This window comes from Salmo salar, chromosome ssa27, assembly GCF_905237065.1.
Source record: "Salmo salar chromosome ssa27, Ssal_v3.1, whole genome shotgun sequence".
NCBI lineage: Eukaryota > Metazoa > Chordata > Actinopteri > Salmoniformes > Salmonidae > Salmo > Salmo salar.
The window spans coordinates 30,757,505-30,779,289 of NC_059468.1; the positions used below are offsets into that span (position 1 = coordinate 30,757,505).

The 21,785-nt window shown below is 44.0% G+C and overlaps 1 protein-coding gene and 1 long non-coding RNA gene across 5 annotated transcripts in view; one reads left to right on the forward strand and one right to left on the reverse strand.

Annotated features, from left to right (window-relative positions):
- Window positions 1–4,717, forward strand: LOC123730909 (uncharacterized). Of its 2 annotated transcripts, XR_006762353.1 has the most exons (3): window positions 39–1,772; window positions 1,864–1,983; window positions 2,113–4,717. It is a non-coding gene; the product is annotated as an uncharacterized lncRNA (long non-coding RNA). The 2 variants fall into 2 exon arrangements; XR_006762352.1 differs by having other exon boundaries at window positions 1–1,983.
- The window catches only part of LOC106588939 (collagen alpha-2(I) chain), a 24,957-nt gene continuing 7,070 nt past the window's right edge, over window positions 3,899–21,785 (reverse strand). For 2 of the 3 annotated variants that reach the window (XM_014178511.2, XM_014178510.2), the window contains 43 exons: window positions 19,989–20,042; window positions 19,580–19,633; window positions 19,342–19,395; window positions 19,175–19,228; window positions 18,462–18,515; window positions 17,935–17,979; window positions 17,410–17,508; window positions 17,038–17,091; window positions 16,569–16,667; window positions 16,313–16,357; window positions 15,521–15,619; window positions 15,364–15,417; window positions 15,148–15,255; window positions 14,989–15,042; window positions 14,744–14,842; window positions 14,552–14,605; window positions 14,229–14,327; window positions 13,894–13,947; window positions 13,347–13,400; window positions 13,132–13,239; window positions 12,797–12,841; window positions 12,483–12,581; window positions 12,036–12,143; window positions 11,716–11,769; window positions 11,546–11,599; window positions 10,392–10,445; window positions 10,202–10,255; window positions 9,890–9,997; window positions 9,710–9,763; window positions 9,380–9,433; window positions 9,117–9,278; window positions 8,697–8,804; window positions 8,286–8,393; window positions 8,107–8,160; window positions 7,761–7,868; window positions 7,609–7,662; window positions 7,339–7,446; window positions 7,006–7,059; window positions 6,783–6,890; window positions 6,284–6,530; window positions 5,772–5,956; window positions 5,231–5,473; window positions 3,899–4,931 (listed from right to left, as the gene is read on the reverse strand). In XM_014178511.2, coding sequence (XP_014033986.1) covers window positions 4,785–4,931; window positions 5,231–5,473; window positions 5,772–5,956; window positions 6,284–6,530; window positions 6,783–6,890; window positions 7,006–7,059; window positions 7,339–7,446; window positions 7,609–7,662; window positions 7,761–7,868; window positions 8,107–8,160; window positions 8,286–8,393; window positions 8,697–8,804; window positions 9,117–9,278; window positions 9,380–9,433; window positions 9,710–9,763; window positions 9,890–9,997; window positions 10,202–10,255; window positions 10,392–10,445; window positions 11,546–11,599; window positions 11,716–11,769; window positions 12,036–12,143; window positions 12,483–12,581; window positions 12,797–12,841; window positions 13,132–13,239; window positions 13,347–13,400; window positions 13,894–13,947; window positions 14,229–14,327; window positions 14,552–14,605; window positions 14,744–14,842; window positions 14,989–15,042; window positions 15,148–15,255; window positions 15,364–15,417; window positions 15,521–15,619; window positions 16,313–16,357; window positions 16,569–16,667; window positions 17,038–17,091; window positions 17,410–17,508; window positions 17,935–17,979; window positions 18,462–18,515; window positions 19,175–19,228; window positions 19,342–19,395; window positions 19,580–19,633; window positions 19,989–20,042 — 3,765 coding nt within the window. In that variant the 3' untranslated portion in view covers window positions 3,899–4,784. The remainder of the gene's footprint in view (window positions 4,932–5,230; window positions 5,474–5,771; window positions 5,957–6,283; window positions 6,531–6,782; window positions 6,891–7,005; window positions 7,060–7,338; window positions 7,447–7,608; window positions 7,663–7,760; window positions 7,869–8,106; window positions 8,161–8,285; window positions 8,394–8,696; window positions 8,805–9,116; window positions 9,279–9,379; window positions 9,434–9,709; window positions 9,764–9,889; window positions 9,998–10,201; window positions 10,256–10,391; window positions 10,446–11,545; window positions 11,600–11,715; window positions 11,770–12,035; window positions 12,144–12,482; window positions 12,582–12,796; window positions 12,842–13,131; window positions 13,240–13,346; window positions 13,401–13,893; window positions 13,948–14,228; window positions 14,328–14,551; window positions 14,606–14,743; window positions 14,843–14,988; window positions 15,043–15,147; window positions 15,256–15,363; window positions 15,418–15,520; window positions 15,620–16,312; window positions 16,358–16,568; window positions 16,668–17,037; window positions 17,092–17,409; window positions 17,509–17,934; window positions 17,980–18,461; window positions 18,516–19,174; window positions 19,229–19,341; window positions 19,396–19,579; window positions 19,634–19,988; window positions 20,043–21,785) is intronic. The other variant, XM_014178512.2, reaches the window with a different exon arrangement.

Sequence of the window (21,785 nt, forward strand, 5' to 3'; positions counted from 1 at the left end):
CTGTATTTTCGATAAAGAGGCTACAGAAGGCCAAGAAATGGTCAGACAGGGCACTTCCCATATAGAATCTTCTCAGGTTTTGGCCTGCCATATTAGTTCTGTTATACTCACAGACACCATTCAAACAGTTTTAGCAACTTTAGGGTGTTTTCTATCCAAATCTACTAATTATATGCATATTCTAGTTTCTGGGCACGAGTAATAACCAGATTAAATCGGGTACATTTTTTATCCGACCGTGAAAATACTGCCCCCTATCCTAAACAGGTTAACCTAGCTTGGCTCAATAATAGCCTGCTTTAATAACAGAAGACCAAATAACTACCAACTTAAATGTCAATGTTTAAATCATAGTTGATTATCTAGATAGTTGGTTGGTTAGTTTCTCTACTGAAAAACTATAAAACGTACCTCCCTATTGTCAGCCATCTATCATCAAAAATCAGGTTAGAGAGCAGTGACGCAAGTGTTTGCTTGCGCAATAATGTTTTATCTCTCCATCTTGTGCGCATTCGACTTTTAGACGATTTGACTCCAGACAATAGAGGACTTAAAAAAAATGTGTTTAGCTCTCTATACAATTTATTTAGGAAACCAACGGTGGTTGCACAGTACACTGGGGAAAAACTGAAAATCCTTATTGATCAGAGATGGACTGGCCACCTCGCCACGGTTTCAATAATTTTGGAAATCAAGTGACAACATCACAAAGATGCTCGGTGAAATCGCGTATACTCGTGCATATGGCACAGATATGAGACTTGAGGCTAGCAGTGACAGAGCCGTGCTTTACCGCAGTGTGCAAAATGACAGTTGTGTATATGACTGTATTTCAGCTAAGCCTACATTTGTGTACATTTTGCAGTAGTATAGAACCAATAGCGTGTGTAGCCCAACTTAAAGAAGTAGGCAAACGTTCACTCTGTTCATTGTATATAATGTATGTAAACTTTGTTTAAACTCCGCTGTCTGTATCATGTGTCTAAATGTTGTCTATCACTAGCAGCACCATATCACCAAGTAACATTATGAGTATGTGCAAATGTACTTGGCGAATTAAGGTGATTCTGATTCATTTGCATTGCACAAAGTGCTAGGCTATGGAAAAAGGGACATCAATACTATGAAAACGGCAAATAGCCTACTTTTTGTCTCATCCCTGCTCTCTTGCTATAGCTTGTGTGTGTGTGTTGCTCTCTGAATGGGCATTTACTCTTATTTGCGGCCGATTCGAATGGGCTACTGACATGTAGGAAATTTCACATCAGCTATGAAAATATAATATGCTCTTAGTTTGATTTAGTTTGCTTTCCTGAAACTCTCCCACAGAAAATATTGCGCATCTGGAGAAGTGGCGGCCGTAGGTAACACGCATGCGTACACTAAAAATTAGGGGTTCAACGAGGGTTCTTCTAAAATTCTCAAAGTTCTTTGAAGAACCATAGGGTTCTTGGCACTGAAAATTGCCCTCAAAAGGTTATTCCAAGAACCCCATAGGTGGTGGGGTTCATTGAGGAACCTCCTTAGTTGGTGGGGGTTCTTGCAAGAACCTAACTGCCCAACTAAAAGTTTGGATTTGAATTTGAAAGGACAGCAGGTGCAGGCACTTAACTGAAAAATGTAAAGATCTCCTCAATTTAAGGTAAGGTTTGTCCCTTATATGATCTACATTTATATTGTTTTGTGATGATACCATCTATCTCTTAATATTTGTGCAAATCTTTCTAGAACAGATAATGGACACAATTCAATGCATATCAATCAACAAAGAGGTAAGAATATGTATGCTATTAGAATATGTTGAAGGCTAGCAGCATTGTGTGCAGATGACTGAACTGCTCACTTTTGTGTCTGTGTCTGCAGGTATACAGACGATGAGGCATACGAAAGTATGTCTATTGGTATGTTATGGAGATCACATGTACCATCCTCTTCCCTTACCTCATCAATGAATATCCCATAGGCCTGTACATTATGGACAAGGTATGTGTATGAAAACCATTATCAAAACAGCTTTTTTCATTCACATTCACCACAAAAAAACAAGTTATTAATTCTGTTGTGGCATGTTTTGTTAATCATCTGTATAATTACTATTTTTTGGATTCATAGACTTCACCTTCCCTACACCTCTGATGAATAACACAGGATACCTGTTTGACCACCATGCACTGCAAAATCATTCTGGCTATGGATACGGAGAACATCAACACATAACATCAACAAGCCAGAGTATATACCCATTGGACATGGGGCTCTGCTGGGAGTTTACCTCATATTTAGATTTTTTTATTCTGCTTTGCCACTAAAATCATAATCCACACTGACAACTAAAATATTGTGTTATTGTTATGTGTGTTGTTATTAGTATTATTTATTATTATTAATAATAATAGGGGAGGGGGGGCAGTTAAAAATTAACCCCAAAAGGTTCTTCTAAGGTTGTTCGAGGAGCCATTAAAAGAAGAACCCTTTCAAAGGGTTATTTGAAGAACTTATAGGGGTTCCCCCACAGTTTCAATTTGAAGAACCCCTAACCTAAAGAATACTCCAGGAACCTTTTTAGAGTGTATGAAGCCTGTAAGAATCTTTGATTTCATCCTGTCGCCATCTTCTGGATGCAGCTTCGGTAGCTTGAAAACCTCCAAAAAGCTCAAAGATGAGAAAAAAATACTAAAACTAAACATAATTCATTATATTTTTTACTGTCTTTTATTTTAGTTAGTTTTGGAGTCAAAGATTATTGTTTCAGTATAGTTTTAGTTTTTTTTAACAGGTTGAAATTGATTTTATTTCAGTTTACTAAATGTTTTTTTTTCATTATTTGTTTTCGGTTCAGTTTTCGTTTACTATAATAACATTGCTCTAAACCATTATGTGCTTGACACAACAGCAGTACAGGAAGGCCTGCCTCTGACCCAGCCACTAACCTAACCTAGGCCTATTTAATGACATCCTTCGGCACAATGGTTTGAATTTTATTATATCAGTTTTCACCGGTTGTGTTCAGGCTTATAAGCACTGTCGATCTGTAACTGATCTGTAAATGACTATGAGAGGAGCACCGTTTCTCCCGGGATGGTTTTATCAATCCAATTTCATCAGATCAGTGCAGATTACTTAAAATGTATAAATTTTTTTTGAGTATTCAAACAGAGCCATATACTTACCCTGTTCTGTCCCTCGTCTTCTTGGGTATATGGGGAACTGATTTTATGACTTTGCTTAGCCTTAGAGGCAACTTCTACCGGATCTGTTCTTGACTCATAAACCACTGAGCGGCGCTATGTCAACATTGCGTAAATTAAACTCGTGCACCAGCCGGCTCGCTCTCTGTCTGCTCCAGCAATTCGAGCCTGCAGGGATGAGGTTACCTAGAAGTCCACTGTGGGAGGAATGTAAACATGCCGATAATCTTGTATAGTGTACATGCAACACTGCTGCATACTTTTTTATTGAAGCCTTTGTGACCCAAATATCACAATTCTATTTGAATACAAAATGTTACTTTAATTATGCAAGATGAAATATTAGAAATGTCTATTGTCAGAGGCACTGGATGCATTGAAAAATTTGTTTACAAGCAAGAAAAATGAATTTAACAAACAATTGTAAACAAGCATCTGTATTCATGTACTTTTAGGCCTATTTGATTCCTAAACTATTGTAAAAAGTATAGGCCTTTGGTTGACAATGACTTATAGAACATAGGTCATGATGATTAAAGAAGTTACTTGAATACTGGCAGGGTCTTTGTATTCTCCTCTTGGTTGAAAATGACATGTGAAAGGAAAAGTTAAAGTACTTTATCTAACCAAAAACACAAAACAATCAATCAACGCCAACATCATTTAATGATATTATCATTATAAAACATGAAAGCACTTTAGTCATTGAATGGTGTTTGGGAACATTGGACATGCTTTATTTCAGAACTTTTCACAATTGATTTAAACATCTCACATATACAAAATAGGTACAATAAACTTTGTGGGTTTTTTCTTTTGAGAGAGAGGCCGCCTAAAATCCATTAAAAATGGATGAAATAATGTGCTGTCAGCATGAACACTGCATTGAAGGAGGGAATTGAAGGAGAAAAATGGCTGAACAAAAACAAATCAAAACTTCTAGACAAAAATGAACAAAAAAAAACTTTAAAAAACGGTCAAAACCAGACAAACATCAGACCAGAAAATTCCACCTGCTTAAAATGGGGTTAATCAGGGGGGACCTGTGCAAGACTCATCAAAGTCAATACAAAGAAACACAGTAAGAATGAGAGTGGTTTCCTGCTCCTACACAGCTGTATGTTTAGCACCATAGGTCTCTGCTTCAAGTAATTCAGCACCTTTGATACAGGACGGAGCTTGAAGCCTTAGAACTCGTAACTTCTAGGTTGTGGATCAGACAGGTTCTCAATATTTTTTCTAAAAAACAGGCATGAGGTAGCTTCAACCTTTTTTTGTAATATTTTTGTGGTTTTAAACCTCCTCTTTGGAAGATATACAAAGAGCACAAAGTGATGCGTTTTTATTACACTTCTTTTATTTTTTACAAAATGATGACATGTCCCACAACATGGTGTTTTCCCGCGTCTCTTTGGGCTGCTGTATTAATTTGCATTGCACAACGCTCCGTTCAGTCCATTGGTCCTCTCCGATAGAGCCCAGCTTAAGCAAGTGGATGCGCAGAGGAAAATCAGCATTCAGTATAAAAACAACACAGAAAGAAGGGCAGAGATTCTTTTTTTTCTTTCTCTCTTTTTTAATTTATCATGAGTCCATTTATTTGAAACAGACTGGGCCAATGTCCAAACCAAACTCTTGATCAGCTCCACCAATGTCCAAAGGTGCAATGTCGAGGATGGGCAGGCGAGATGGTTTATTTGTTCTGTATTCAATGACTGTCTTGCTCCACTGGCCAGTGTGTCTCTGCAGAGGTAGGACAAAAGGAGAAACCATGTATCAGAATAGTGCACCCACTCAGTATATCAAATCGTGAAAACATACAAATGCTTCACTTACAATAACACCCTAAGTAGCCTATGATACTTTAAGTAAAGAGTCAGATTCCCAAACTCTTTCACTAACCAATAAGTTACAGAAAACTACCCTGAGCCTGAGTTAACCCTTCCACCATGCACTGCATCTATTTGTGTGAGTGAGCACAGAGAGAGAACGAACAAAGCTATTGTTCCAGACATTGCGGTGTAAATAGAAAGGGGACTTACAGTGCAGCCGTCCTCCAAAACGTTGAAAGTGAAGCGACTGTTGCCCTCGGCACTCAGCTCCACGTCGTTGGAGCCCTGCAGGAGCACGGCCTTCTTCAGGTTGCCGTTCTCTCCGTCCATGTACGCCACGCTGTTCTTGCAGTGGTACGTGATGTTCTGGGTGGCCTGGTTGGCCAGGAGACGCATGAAGGCCAGCTGAGTGGCCATGCTCTGTGGGCTCAGGGTCTCGTCATTGTACGCAAACTGTGAAACATAGGAGGAATTAAGACAGGATCAGTGTCAAGATATAGTCTCAAGCATTTAGAAAAAAAACCTGGGTGAAGATTCGTATAGATAGATGTCTGATGATCTCCTTAAAATGGAACCAATACAATCATGTTAAGGGTAGTGGATATTAATGTAAGCCAAACACATGGTTCAATACTATACTAGTAAAACATGCCTCAAATCAGACTGGTGTGCCAATCAAATCAATGTGTCTTCCTGATGTTCAAACTGTCCGCTCTTGTCATTAGAATCAGTACAGGTTCAGTCTGCTCACCTCAGTACCACCGTTAATGGTCTCTCCGAACCAGACGTGCTTCTTGTTCTCAGAGCTCCTGTACCAGTTCTTGCGGGCGATGCTCTCTGGGTGAGGGTGGATGCAGGTGTGTCCGGTGGAGAAGTCGCAGTGGGCCTTGATGGCGTCAGCGATGCAACCCTGGTTGGGGTCGATCCAGTAGAAACCTGCAGGGGAGGACAAGAATGAGAAACATTGATTGGCACTGATAATACTACTAACACTATTATTAATACTTCACTGGGGTTTTACTTTGTTTAGGTGTTGTTTAATTTTCAGGTTCGACATGATACTGTATATTTTATGAGTTTGATCGCTCAAGGAGAGTATTGGTAGTGAAATGTAGAGTGATAGATAAAGAGGTAGAAAGTTGTTGAGACTCGTAGGATGTAGATATTTTATTGGTTAAGAGAGTATGATGGTTCTAAGGCACCTCAGTGAGTCAACCAATCAATAAAGAGATAGACAGAGATGTGTCTGTGGTACCAACTCACCGCTGCTCCATTCGGGGTGGCTGAGTCTGATGTCTCTGCAGGTACGGGCGGGGTTCTTCTTGGAACCCTCGGGGGTGAGCAAGTTCTCGATCTGGGAGTTTAGGGACTTGATGGTGGCGTCCACCTCGTAGTCCTTGGCCCTGAGAGAGGGCTGGTCGGCTCTGTACTCATCGTAACCACCAGACTGATCGTATCCGCCACCAGCGGGACCTGCGGGTCCGGGAAGACCAGGAGAGCCGGGGGGACCCTGTGGGCGAGAGAAGAGAGTTAACAACCTCAACCTTGGTCAAAGGTCACTACAAGTGTAACTTGTAATTAGCTTAAACATAACTTCACAAATACATGTTAGCCTAGATACATTGTGTTGGGATGTTAACAGCTAGTATCTGCCTTTACACAGAGCTTATTAGATCATCCCCCTTTGTCAGCCATACTGTGGCTTTGTCTGACTGACTGGCTGACTGACTGAGGCAGGTGTGTGAGTACTAGATATACTCACAGCAGGTCCGAGATGTCCAGGGGAACCACGGTGTCCAACAGGTCCGATAGCACCATGACCTCCAGCTCTACCATCCTTACCAGGGGGACCATGGGGTCCGGCAGGGCCCTAGAGACAAGCAGAGGGAGATGACAAGGACAGGTGTCAATACATGTCTTTTATCTGTCTAGTTGGAGGAAGATACAATGGAGGGAGTTTGATGTGGATAGCACTGGTTACTTACTCTGGGTCCAGCAGGTCCAGTGATACCAGCAGAGCCAGTCTCACCAGATGGTCCCTGGAGGGGAGAGATATGGTTAGATTAGAGACCTCAGGGGTAGATACAGAATACTGCAGGGGCGGGATATGGCAAGATAGTAGACCTCAGGGGTAGCTACAGCATAAGAACATTGTCATACAGTAAATTATTCCGATTTTTACGTGACGTGGCTATAAGGCTTCTGTAAATGAAATGGAGGTGATACAAACTTGGGGATATGGGCTATTTCAGGATATGAGATTAGATCATGTGGGATGGATGGATAGATGGAGGGTCAGAGCAGTCATCATGACTTACGTTTGGTCCGGGCATTCCCTGGAGACCACCATGTCCACGCAGACCCTTCATGCCTCTGTCTCCTTTCTCTCCAGCCCCACCCTTCTCTCCACGGGGACCAGCGGGGCCCTACAACACAAGGAGACAGAACCATAACAGACGTGCGTTATTTCATATAGACCTACAGTATAGGCACAATTAGGCTACGGTGATGCATTATGATAGTTGAAATGATTAGACAAGTTTTAATTCAGCCGTCCGAGTCAAGATGAGGTTGGATAAGGTACTCACGGGGGCACCACGGGCACCAGCAGCACCGACGGGACCACCATTTCCAGTTGGGCCCTAGAGAGGAAGAGAAGAAGATTAAGAGATGGAACCACAGTAACAGTTCCTTTGTGTAGTGTAGAAGTTATGTCTGCTTTATGTGAATATGAACTTACAGACTCTCCACGGTTTCCAGGTCTGCCGACGGCGCCGGAGGGTCCGTTAGGTCCGGGTTGACCAGAGCTTCCAAGGGCTCCAGGAGAACCAGGCTCACCACGGTCACCCTGCAAGGGGGCAAAGTTCAAGGTTCAAAGTTGAAAGTTCAAGACATTGTTTCAAATGATATGAAGGTCCGTTCATATGAATGTTTCATGTTCCTGTGATGAAGCCTGTAAAATGGAATCAGCTTCCCCTCTCCCAATCCTAACCTTAACCATTAGTGGGGAAAATGCAAAACTGACTCCCAGATCAGCGTCTAGGGGCAACTTCACCCTACACCACACATGACAGAGAGGAGTGTACCTTGAAGCCAGCAGTTCCGGGACGGCCGGGAGGTCCATCGTTGCCAGGGCTACCCTGTGGGGTGACAAAATAGCATGTTAATTGCACTGCCATGGGAACTGCACGTGAACTGTAATTTCGATTTTGAGCCATTTGTTTACTTAAGTACTTGTTTAACAAATCAATGAATGAATCCTTACCTCACGTCCAGCCTCTCCCTGAGTACCAGTCATACCGGGCATGCCAATGTTACCAGCGGGACCACGGGGTCCAGAGGCACCAGCGGGTCCAAGTCTACCAGGCTCACCCTGAATGGCACACAGTATCACAGGATCAACACAGTACAAGCACATACCATAGTAACGCAGTCAATGTACTGTATCCATAACTCCTCAATGGATTGCAACGCAGACTAATATTGTTGTATGGGCTGCACTAGTCTGGAATAGCCTGTCATTTTCAAGAAGTGTGATTTAGCCCATTTTTGATCATTCCAATATTATATGCCAAATAGCACATTTTCCAGAGCTTTTTTTTGTTCTGCAGTCGGATGTGTCTGCTAAGGCAGTTTGAATAATGTTTTGAAATAACAGAAGGTGTAATGTTCTCACCACAGCACCAGGACCGCCAGGAAGACCCTTGTCACCACGGGAACCAGGCAGACCAACGAAGCCAGCGTGTCCGAGCACACCTTGGGGTCCAGCGGTACCAGGAGCACCCTGAACAGGGACAGGAGATCAGGAGGTGAGAGTGGAGAAAAGCAGAGAACAGAGAAAGAAACACAATCACTTCCCCCTATCACCATTAGTGGAGAATGGGGGTGTTTTGTTACGCAGCCCAAACAATGTAAAACGCCTTGAGACCAAATGAAAAGCTAGACTGGTCCCAGATCTGTTCTGTGCTGTTTTGCCAACTCCTATGGTCCTATTGCAAAACAGCACAAACAGATCTGGGACCAGGCTAGTGAAAGGCACGACATAAATCTCATTCATTCTTGAGAAGAAGCCTCAATGGGAGCTATGAAGACTTACGGGAGGACCGCTCTCTCCAGTGGGTCCCTTGTCTCCAGCGATACCAGCGGGTCCAATTTGTCCATGCTCTCCCTGAGGTCCCCCGGGACCAGGATCACCACGGAGACCACGAGGGCCATCCTTACCAGCGGGACCGGCGGAGCCAGGGGGCCCAGAAATACCCTGTGTGTAGGGAAGAGGACGGTACAAGTGGTTATTCAGGGGAAAAAAGTGAGAGGTGTGTGTGTATGTGTGTGTGTGTGTGTGTGTGTGTGTGTACTTACAGCGGGACCGGGGCCTCCAACTCTACCGGCAGCACCAGGGAAACCAGTCAGACCCTGAAGAGAAAGAACAGAGGTCAAAGGTAGAAAGCAGCCAAGGTCACTGGGTCACAGAGAGACGGGGTGTCGTTCACAGGCGGCTGGTGGCACCTTAATTGGGGAGGATGAGCTCATAGTAATGGCTGGAATGAAGTCATTGGAATGGTATGAAACAAATAGTTTCCATGTGGTTGATACCGTTCCATTTACTCCATTACAGCCACTATTATGAGCCGTCCTCCCCTCAGCTGCCTCCTGTGGTGTCGTGTGTGTGATATCAGTGACAGTACTTACAGAAGGTCCAGCATCACCACGACCACCAGGGGGGCCAGCGGGTCCACTAGCACCCTAGACAAGAAGACAAGAAAAGTCAGTCAATTATATAATTCTCAGTGAGGATTTACAGTACATGATGTCTGTGTGAATGGATATAGTTGATTCCTGTTGAAGATAGCATTTCTGAGTGAGACTTACAGAAGGTCCAGATTGGCCAGCAGGTCCAGCAGGGCCGGCGGGGCCGACATCTCCCTTTCCACCAGCGGGTCCTTTGTCTCCTCTAGGTCCAGGCTGACCATCAGAACCCTGCATGGAACACAAAGACATGGGTCAGAACAGAACAAGGGCCGCAGCAACACAAGGTAGTGTGTGTGTGTTGGCGCGTGTACACAAAATTTAACACATGTTTGAGGGTATACGTCTCCATGTTAAAGAAAATCACTATATTCTGATGCATACATGTGACATGTTTATGTGTGGTTTCAGGGTATCAACCGAAGCAGTACTTACAGGGGGTCCGGCGAAGCCGGGAGGTCCGGCAGGTCCACCCTCTCCACGCTCTCCCTAAAACAGAGCAGGAACATGATAGGGTTGACTGGTGTAATGTCTTTTGGGAAGACATTCTGAATAGTAGATCATGTTAGTCCTTAATTCCTTTGAAGTGTGATAATGTGTTATACAAGTAGTTGTAGGTACTTACATTGGGTCCACGAAGACCAGCAGGTCCGGCAGGGCCGAAGGAGCCAGACTCACCCTGAAAGAGTGCAAAGATGGAAAATGTAAAGGCTGAATCAACTCAAAAAAGATCAATATCAATCTAAAAATCTGAAAAGAATCAGCTTGGAAATGGCTCGGATGTAGAACATTTCTTCATGGTCTGCATAACTTTGATCAATGAACCCTAGCCTTTCAAGTTCCACAGGATGTCCAGTATTCAAGTTGAAGCGTATTAACTACCATTTGTTTCAAAACAGGCAAAACAATGAGTTGCCATATCCTGGTAGATGCATTTGAAGTGTGATGGTGTATAATAGAGCAGGTGTTCAGGCAGTGTTGTGTCTTCCAGGGGCATGTCCAGTAGGCACAGCTCGGAAGAAAATGTTTTTGAAACATGGAGGTACTTTTCCAATCAGAAATTGAAACAGGGAGGTACTTGTCCAATCAGAAATGTTTTGTTTTCTGATGCAAATCGTAAAACAATATATTGGCGCTATGGTGTACCCTCCTGACCATGACACAGGTTTCCATCACTTGAAGATGACATCAGATGTTTGGACCTTGGCAGTGTGCTACTGAAAACTGTCCAGCAAATGGCGACGTTGAGATTCTAGATTCAGAAGCTGTGGCAGGTGGGTCAGTGCTATCTGGAATCCTTGGGACATCCATACCCTAAACCCAAACTCCTAACTTAACCATAACCATTACCTAACCATAACCATTTCAAATTTTAGCTGTATATAATTTCAACTTCAATGGGGTAGGGACACTTCAAGGATCCCGGATAGCACGGACCATGGCAGGTGGGGCGCTACTAGTTCTTCTCTCTGGTCTGGACTACAGAGGCCTTTGTTGTTGTCCAAATATTCAGAATGACCATACTCAACAATATAGTCCATTCCATATCTTGATCACTTGTGAAGAGTCAAAGAATCTAAAAGAAGCCTCGCTATTCCTGCTCTGCAGGTGAGTGAACGGTTACCCATCTTGGATTTCTTGGATGTGCATAATCGTTGACAAATCTTCCCTAAGTGAGCCCCACAATATTTCTCATCATCTGAACCAATGTGTTTCATTCATCCTTTGCTATCCTTTCATGTGTTGAGGACTAAGAGAGACGATATTCAGGCTGTTTACCTTTTCACCATTAGCACCGGAAGGTCCAGGGGGTCCACTTGGTCCGGGGGCACCCTAGAAAGAGACACAAGGCACAAAGTCAGACTAAAACACAATACAGACAGAATAACAATGTATTAGATGTTATTTTCACTGTGAAAGTGACCTAATGAGATGAGAGAGGAACTTACACGGGCTCCATCTCTTCCCATGTTACCCTCAAGTCCTCTGTGTCCACCCTCACCCTAGATTCGAAAGAAAAATACGTGTTAGTCACTCGTTTAAAATAACCATTATATATTATTGTTTTTAGTCAAGGTCTATCAGAGAAGATGCTGCATTAAGGCTAAGAATGTCAAATTCTCCCAATGTTTGTACTGTAAAATAATTATCAAGCGCTGCATTTCACATCAGAAATTATAATTGACATCAATTACAGCTTTTATTCAACTTTTGTCTTGTGAAATGTAACTTTTATATGTTTACCTGCAGCAGATTCGGGGGGACTTACCTTCTCACCCTTGGGTCCAGGAGTACCACCGGCACCGCGCTCACCGGGCATGCCACCGGGTCCTTGGTGTCCAGGGCCACCAGCAATGCCGACAGAACCAGGCTCTCCCTGAAACAGACATTCGTGAAGAATGGTTCTACCTATAAGCTATCCGTCTCATGGAGCAAGACCATGAGTGGTTAGGAGCTTCATTTGACTACAGTGCTTAAAAGAACAGTGGTGTATTTCTTATACAGAATCGGGTTATGTCTTTATCAAAACCATACATTGGTACTACCAGATCTATTGTAGGGCCAGAACATTTTACAGACCACACAACGTGACCAGGAAAAACTCTGGCATTGTTTACAACAGTAATATGGTTCTAAGCCCTTCATAGAGCTGGGATCACCTTGCCCTATTTACAACAGTAAAATGGTTCTAAGCCCTTCATAGAGCTGGGATCACCTTGCCACCATCGGGGCCTGGAGTTCCAGCAGGTCCACGAGCACCGATGGCTCCCTGAGATCCAGCAGAGCCAGCAGGACCAGAGTTTCCACGCTCTCCCTAGGAACAGACAGAGAGAGGGGGCGACTGTCAGCACCAGAGCTCTGTCATGGGCACACCACAGTATGTATACACTACAGGTGTGTGGGTGTGAGATGTATATAAAGATGTAAATGAGTGAACAGGATCATCTGCATGGCAACAGGTGTATGGTTGACCAGCTGTCAGAAGATCATAGTTAATGGTCTGTGAGAGGTATTCATGAGTGGACATACCTTGACGCCAGCGGGTCCAGGGAGTCCCTGGTCTCCAGGCATACCCTGTTGAGAGATGAATGCTTTGTTAGTGCAAGATATTACATAGAGAATACTATTACAATAAAGAGAATATACTGAAACTGAGGAAAAAGGAGGTAACATTTCTATAAACTAAAATGGAATTTGCTGTTAAGTTTGTGTTACAGTGTAAATGTATTTGTGGAAGTTTGTTTGTTATGGCTTTGTGGATGTAGGTTTGTGGAAGTGTTTATGTGTTTGTGGATGTAGGTTTGTGGAAGTGTTTGTGTATGTACGGTGGGTTTGTGTTACAGGTTCTAGGTTTAGTTGCTCACTTGGTTGCCAGCTTTGCCAGCCTCTCCAGCAGGTCCAGCGGGGCCGGGCAGACCCTGGAAACCTGGAGCACCAGAGGGTCCCTGCTCTCCCTTCTCACCAGCGTTACCCTGTAGAAGAAGAGAGAATCAAGTTCAATCAAATCAAATACAATTCACTGTAAGATTAGATTCTAGTTCTTACTGTGTATTTAGAGGAAATAGTGTAGACTACTTACAACAACTCCAGCAGGGCCGGGGGCTCCATTGTTACCATCAGCACCTGGACCGCCCTAAGCAGAGACAGGGAGAGCTAGGTGAAACACTGACACTGGCAGCAGGTGAATGATCTATGATCCATGGTAGTTCAGTCAAAGTTCATTGAGGAAACACAACTCTTTTGTAATAAATGACTATAGATGTAGAGTAAGTAATACATTTGGGTTGACTGTTTGGTTCTGTACCGTCAGTCATACGAGGTCACAGATTTAGGATACTTAGCTTTACCAACCGCTAATTTGAGAGATGGCAACCATAGTAGTAAATGAATGCCTTTAACAGTAGAGCGTTGATAATGTAATGAATGTTGTCTGATGCGGGGGTACTTACTCTCAGACTAGTAGAGAGTTGATAATGTAATGATTGTTGTCTGATGCGGGGGTACTTACTCTCAGACCAGTAGAGAGTTGATAATGTAATGAATGTTGTCTGATGCGGGGGTACTTACTCTCAGACTAGTAGAGAGTTGATCATGTAATGAATGTTGTCTGATGCGGGGATACTTACTCTCAGACCAGTTGCACCAGTTGGTCCCTTATCACCACCCTTGCCAGCCTCACCCTGGAGGGTGAGAATGAAGAAGAGACCATGGAAACGTCAGATGATCATCGTTTCATATTGGTTGACAGAATATACGAGCATATTCTGTCCATATTCTGTCCTTCAATTTTACTTCCTCTTTATTCTTTTGATCCTATTCTGCAATCTTTATCACTTCCTGTTTATTAATTTGATCCTATTTTGCCCATATCGAAGTGCATCAACAACCCAGCTGTCTCTCTCACAGTCCAATCTCATGCTAGTAGATCAACTTCCTGGTTTTACTTCCTGGTTCTACTTACTCCAGGTCCCTTGGGGCCGGGGAATCCGATGTTACCGGGCTGGCCTCTGGGTCCAGTTGGGCCGGGGGGACCAGTGCGTCCGTCCAGACCAGCAGCACCCTAGAATAGGACATAAAACAACGGGGATCAGATATGGCACACCACCACTAGGTGGGTTTTAACATTGTTGGTGGATGGGGTGGGTTACTGTAACCATACCACCAATAGAATGTAAGTGCTTTGAACCAATCCATTATCATGACCAGCAATTTCATTGTATTCTAATATTTTAGGATATACAGTGTTTGAAAGGATGAATATTGGAGATGTGTTTAATTACTTACAGATGGGCCTTCCTTGCCTGGGGGTCCACCCTGTCCAGAGTTTCCGGGCAGGCCCTATTAACAGACAGAACTTGTTAGTCATTCAGCATAACAGCTAGAGATCACATGCTATATTTGGTTCAGAGATTAAACAGAGAATCCATTAAACATCTTATTGAAACATTATGATTGACAGGTGTGTGTGACACTTACTCTGGCTCCAGTCAGACCAGACTCGCCAGCACGGCCGGCATCACCAGGGGCTCCACGGATACCAGCAGGGCCGGTGGCTCCGCGAGCTCCGGGCATACCCTGGCAGAGAGGGGAGGAAGAGGAACCCATGAGTACATAACAGTCACTATATTACAAGGTAAAATTCACTATTTTCTTCCTGCATTTGAACAACTTTCATAATGGCTAATAATATTTTAGTAAACAGAATATTTTGGGAGACTTACAATGGGACCACCTCTTCCCTCCAGACCAGGCAGACCACGAGTTCCAGCACCTCCCTATGAGACACAAACAGACATGAGTCGACCATAACCACTCACCTGCACCTTATAGCAATACACCAAGACTGTACCCCCACACTGGGTCTGGTATGATATACTCACTCTTGCTCCACGCAGACCAGCGGGCCCGGTGGCACCAACCTCACCAGTTGAGCCTCTCTTGCCCTCCTCACCAGCGGGACCAGCGGGACCCTGGACACCAGAGTGACCCTGAAGGAGAAAGCAGAGACATTAGAGACTGCCACAAACACACACCATGTACTGACATAATGCTAGAGCATACCTATACTGCTAAACAGCAGTAGTATGGATACTCACAGGCTCTCCCTTAGCACCAGAATCTCCTTTTTGTCCAGAGGGTCCAGGGTCACCCTGCAGTCAAAGAGACACAGATACATGATCAATACCTCAATATTCATACAGATTGTGTTAGTAAAGTGTTGTTGAACTGCTTTTTAGGTCCAGCGGTACTCACACCAAGGCCTCTTGCTCCAGTGGATCCCTGAGGGCCCTGGGGGCCGGGACCTCCTCTTGGGCCGGGGAAACCAGGGGCTCCAGCAACACCGGGGAGACCCTAGAACACACACAGGATGGAAGAGTGGTGAGTAAGAAGACAGCTGAAGTACCTACTGCATAAACATTATCATAACATTACCTAATCACATGACCATAACTTTACCTAATCACATGACCATAACTTTACCTAATCACATTACATAACCTTAGCTAATCACATTACCTAATCACATTATCTAATCACATTACCTAATCACAGTACCATAACGTCACCTAATCACATTACCATAACCTTACCTAATCACATTACCATAACCACATGACCTAATCACATTACCATAACCACATGACCTAATCACATTACCATAACCACATGACCTAATCACATTAACTAATCATATTACCTAATCACATTACCATAACATTACCTAATCACCCAATGGTGTCACTAGAACAGTTACTTATGGCTAATATCACTTCCATGTAATGTGGGAACAACCGAATTCATTTCTGTCCTTCATGAATTGGAAAGCTAAAGCGATTCATCGTTGATGCTATTTGAGTGTGCTATTTGAGTGTGCTATTTACTGATAAGTCAACTGCTGTGCTTCAATCATAACTCATATCATGCCTATATGAGTCCAAGGCTCAAGTGAACAAGATTCTACAACTTGACCTTTGTCTCACCCTAAATGACCTTTGGACTGTCAATCTAGTCTAACCACAATGCAACTATGGCCAGAATACTTACAGCAGCTCCCTTGGCGCCGTTGATACCGTTGTTACCAGGGTTACCCTACAAGGAGAGGAAAAGGAAAGAGAGAGTGTTACAGACAAGTGTGTAGAGATGCCAATAAACCAACCAACATGATGGAAAATATATATGACCATTGGAGAGAGTTACAGTATGCATTTCAGGACCAGGTAACAAGAAAATCAACAGAGCCTTCAATATGACATATTTCACACTGTGATCATTTTGTAGTTTGTTGGTAGTGTATACTTACAACGGGACCGACGGGGCCAACGGCTCCATTAGTACCGGGCTCTCCTCTGCCTCCCTGAGGTCCGGATGGGCCATTGGCTCCAACACCTCCAATCTCTCCCTGTTACAGTAACATTTTCACTGAGTCACACAACCCATTCAAATGGGTAATAAAATGTTTTATGATGTTATATAGATGTTATATAGATGTTTTATGGTATAGAAATCCTCATTGGAATACTATGTATGGAATCATTAGTTTGGTCAACATGATTGGTCCCTTTAGTTTAGACAGTAAATCAATCAGATTATCGGATAGTGATAACCAATTAGAGAATCATGATGGGTGTTGAGAAAGCTCTTTAGATGTGGTTCTACGGTTGCCAGAACTGGGAATCTTCTCTGGTGTCCACACTAATAATGTCCATGATATACTAAAGATTGTGATCATGAAGAAATGCTTTGGAGATGACCATGATGACATCCCTCACCTTGGGGCCAGGGGCTCCAGGGAAACCAGGGGGGCCAGCTGCTCCAAGAGGACCCTGGGAAACAGGAAATAGAGAGATGACATAGTGAAGTAGAGGTCAAGGGTTACAGAAAGTGTTGTAAGATGAAGCTACCCCTAGAAGCGGACGATCTAACTTCAGTTTTAGCATTTCCACCTGATTTAGGTTAGGATTACGAGAGGGATACGCTGATCCTAGATCAGATCTGGGCCTAAAGATTTTTGTAATCTTTTTTTAAATGTAACCTTTATTTAACTAGGCAGATACAGTAACTTCTACAGAGGGGTCACTCCTAGGTGAGCCATAAGGTTAAGGGGTCAGAGGTTATGGGGTCAAAGGAGAAGTAGCACTCACAGCAGGGCCGGCGGGTCCAGTGCTTCCATCAGCACCACGGGCACCAGCGGGGCCAGCAGGGCCGGCACGGCCTCTCTCACCATTCAGACCACGAGAACCCTGAGGTGGGGAAGAGAGGCAGAGAGAGATGAGAGAGAGTATGGTTGAGTACAAGTGTGTATTTATTTTTAAGTGCGTGTATATAGTGAGTATAGTATAGTATATGATATATTACTGGTTGTACATTTGATTTCCCAACGAGGATAATACATAGTGATTGGTGATCAGTAGACAGTGAAGAGGATACAGCAAGTATTAATCTCCACTGTTTCCTTTGAAATCAGCTATGTGAACGCAATGTATTTTGCATGTGACAAATGGTAAAGAATCAATGTGAGGTACATTCAGACTCAGCTATGCAGGTGACATGTTCTATTAGTGATACATATGCCTTGGGCTAGCACCTGACAACATGCTAATTTTGACATTTTCATCTAGGAAACAATAGGATGAAAAAGAGAAGGGTGACATAATGTGTGAACTTACAGCTGGTCCGGGGTTTCCGTTAGCTCCATGGGCACCTGTCTCACCCTATGGGAGAAGCAGGAGAACACGTATTCAGATGACAGGAGGTCATAGGTTACGAACGGTGTGAACACTGGATATATCTAGATTGGTAAACATGGGTGTAGATTTATGTAGGTACTATGGTGAACAAGTGGTAAAACAACCACTGGTATTTGAGTAGCCACTATCAATGTAGTTGGATTGTGACTAAACGTGCACTAAAATGTGCTACTGTATGTGAAATTCACTTTACTTTTCGGTGTTACAGGGTCGGTTTCCGGACCCAGGTTAATCCTATACGTCAAGTCAAAAGCTTGCACAATGGATCTCTCCATTGAAAGTGTTTTTTTTTAGTCCAGGACTAGGCCTAATCTGTGGCCTACAAAGATGAAAGCTAAATGTCTGTTACACCTCTGCATTAGGCCTCCTGTGCTATCTGTGGGATTTGACAGGGATAAATGAATGAGGTTGTGATTAAGGAGGATGTACTGTGGCTGCAACGTTACCTTAGCACCTCCTGAACCAGACTCTCCCTTGCGTCCATCCAGACCATTGTAACCCTGGAGCACAAAGAGAACATGTTAGCATCCTGAGACAATACACAAGTATTATAGTCTAAAATCAATTAAGAACAGGAAACAAATGATCTTCCCCACCCTCTTATCGTTCAGATCATATTGATTCTCATATTGATTATCTGGTGAGGGAATATTGATTTGAGTTTAATCTTGAGATCTCTGCTACTTGTATTCTGTTTGACGTGGGATGCATTTTCACTCAGCTTCTCATGGGACAAAACTCAGAATTTCCCATCATTACTAGTCTTTTCTAAAGACTATATCTGCATCTCAAAATACACACTATTCCCTTCATAGTGCACTTGACCAGAGCCACAGTGGGGGGGATAGGGAATAGGGTGTCATTTGAGATGAGTACTACAAGGGAAGTGTGTGACTGGGTCACATTCAGTGGGGTGCAACATTACAGAACATCCAGATACACATGTATTACGTAGAACAGACATGCTTCTCTGTCACGTGGAATGGAGAATAATGTCAGCTCTATACAAGTCATCTCTATCTGTAACCTTCAGAGCGTTGCACCCTCCTGAATGCTGCCCAGGTGTGTCTCCAGGACAGAACAGGTATACTGTATAACAGGGTTGTTGGGAGGTCGTTGGGAGAGGCAGGGCCAGGCAGGTATTTATGTAAATACTCACTCTGTGTCCCTTCATTCCAGGAAGTCCAGGAGTTCCGGGGAATCCACGAGCACCCTACAGAGGAGGGAAAGAAGAGGTTTTACTTGATAACACTTTATAGGTTCATGTATATTTAGTGTCAATGTATATTTTGTTAAAGGTCTGTCAGCTCTGGACATTGCCCTTACCTGAGTTCCAGGGCCACCTCTGTCACCAGGCTTTCCAGGTCTGCCGTTGTTACCCTAGAATTGAACAGACAAGCTGCATTAGATGTGTATACTGTAGGTCCACTATTATGATAGCATGTGTCTGTAGCATTTTCCACATTCACTAATTGCCCCAGTAGGCAAGTAGCGCCACAGGTAGGTAGTTATTAAACCAACACTTAGACCAAAATAACACCAAGGATTTTAACCGTTTACTTACATCCTCACCGGGCTTGCCAGCGGCTCCAGGAGGTCCACGAGCACCAATGGGGCCCTTGGATGAGAGAGATGTCAGAGGTCAGAGTTAAGGTCATAGTCAAATTCTGTGTTCAATGTTGCCTTTCTGTGTAGTAGTGTAGTGTTGATGGCTTCATCTGTGTCTGTACAGTTGAAATGGTTAACGTACAGGTATGAGAAATGAATATCTGTTTAGTCCAAATTGACTATGAGGTATCACTGTGTGTGTTGTACTATAACTATACTACATGGGACAGTGGTGAAGATGTGGGAGAAGGGGTAGAGGAGAGAGAGTAAGGGGATATGTATAGAGTAACATGCTGAGCTCTGATCAACCTGTTATAGAGATAATGTAACAGTGGGTTACAATTTCCATGAGAGAGTTATCTTACAGTCTGTCCGGGCTCTCCAGGCTCTCCAGCGTGTCCTGTGAATCCTTGGGGTCCCTGTTGATGGGAAAACGACACAACAGTGAGTCGATTTATCCAAATGAGACATTGTTTTATTACTATGTGATCAGTTAGGTGTGATGAGTAGAACCAGGACTTAGTCCATCCTGAACATGTAATCTGATCCCTAGTTAGGGGCTATAGTAGGGTCCTAGTTAGGGGTCCTAGTTAGGGGCTATAGTAGGGGTCCTAGTTAGGAGCTATAGTAGGGGTCCTAGTTAGGGGCTATAGTAGGGTCCTAGTTAGGGGCTATAGTAGGGGTCCTAGTTAGGGGCTATAGTAGGGGTCCTAGTTAGGGGCTATAGTAGGGGTCCTAGTTAGGGGCTCTAGTAGGGTCCTAGTTAGGGGCTCTAGTAGGGTCCTAGTTAGGGGCTATAGTAGGGGTCCTAGTTAGGGGCTATAGTAGGGGTCCTAGTTAGGGGCTATAGTAGGGGTCCTAGTTAGGGGTCCTAGTTAGGGGCTATAGTAGGGGTTCTAGTAATGAGCTATAGTAGGGTCCTAATTAGGGGTCCTAGTTAGGGGCTATAGTAAGGGTGCAAGCTAGGGGCTATAGTAGGGGTCCTAATTAGTGGCTATAGTAGGGTCCTAGTTAGGGGTCCTACTTAGGGGCTATAGTAGGGGTCCTAGTTAGGGGTCCTACTTAGGGGCTATAGTAGAGTCCTAGTTAGGGGTCCTACTTAGGGGCTATAGTAGGGGTCCTAATTAGTGGCTATAGTAGGGTCCTAGTTAGGGGTTGTAGTTAGGGGCTATAGTAGGGTCCTAGTTAGGGGCTATAGTAGGGTCCTAGTTAGGGGCTATAGTAGGGTCCTAGTTAGGGGCTATAGTAGGGGTCCTAGTTAGGGGCTATAGTAGGGTCCTAGTTAGGGGCTATAGTAGGGTCCTAGTTAGGGGCTATAGTAGGGGTCCTAGCTAGGGGCTATAGTAGAGGTCCTAGCTAGGGGCTATAGTAGGGTCCTAGTTAGGGGCTATAGTAGGGGTCCTAGCTAGGGGCTATAGTAGGGTCCTAGTTAGGGGCTATAGTAGGGGTCCTAGCTAGGGGCTATAGTAGGGGTCGTAATTAGTGGCTATAGAAGGGTCCTAGTTAGGGGTCCTACTTAGGGGCTATAGTAGGGGTCCTAGTTAGGGGTCCTACTTAGGGGCTATAGTAGAGTCCTAGTTAGGGGTCCTAGTTAGTAGGGGTCCTAATTAGTGGCTATAGTAGGGTCGTAGTTAGGGGCTATAGTAGGGACCTAGCTAGGGGCTATAGTAGGGGTCCTAGTTAGGGGCTATAGTAGGGGTCCTAGTTAGGGGCTATAGTAGGGTCCTAGTTAGGGGCTATAGTAGGGTCCTAGTTAGGGGCTATAGTAGGGGTCCTAGCTAGGGGCTATAGTAGGGGTCCTAGCTAGGGGCTATAGTAGGGGTCCTAGTTAGGGGCTATAGTAGGGGTCCTAGTTAGGGGTCCTAGTTAGGGGCTATAGTAGGGGTTCTAGTAATGAGCTATAGTAGGGTCCTAGTTAGGGGCTATAGTAGGGTCCTAGTTAGGGGCTATAGTAGGGGTCCTAGCTAGGGGCTATAGTAGGGGTCCTAATTAGTGGCTATAGTAGGGTCCTAGTTAGGGGTCGTAGTTAGGGGCTATAGTAGGGTCCTAGTTAAGGGCTATAGTAGGGTCCTAGTTAGGGGCTATAGTAGGGTCCTAGTTAGGGGCTATAGTAGGGTCCTAGTTAGGGGCTATAGTAGGGTCCTAGTTAGGGGCTATAGTAG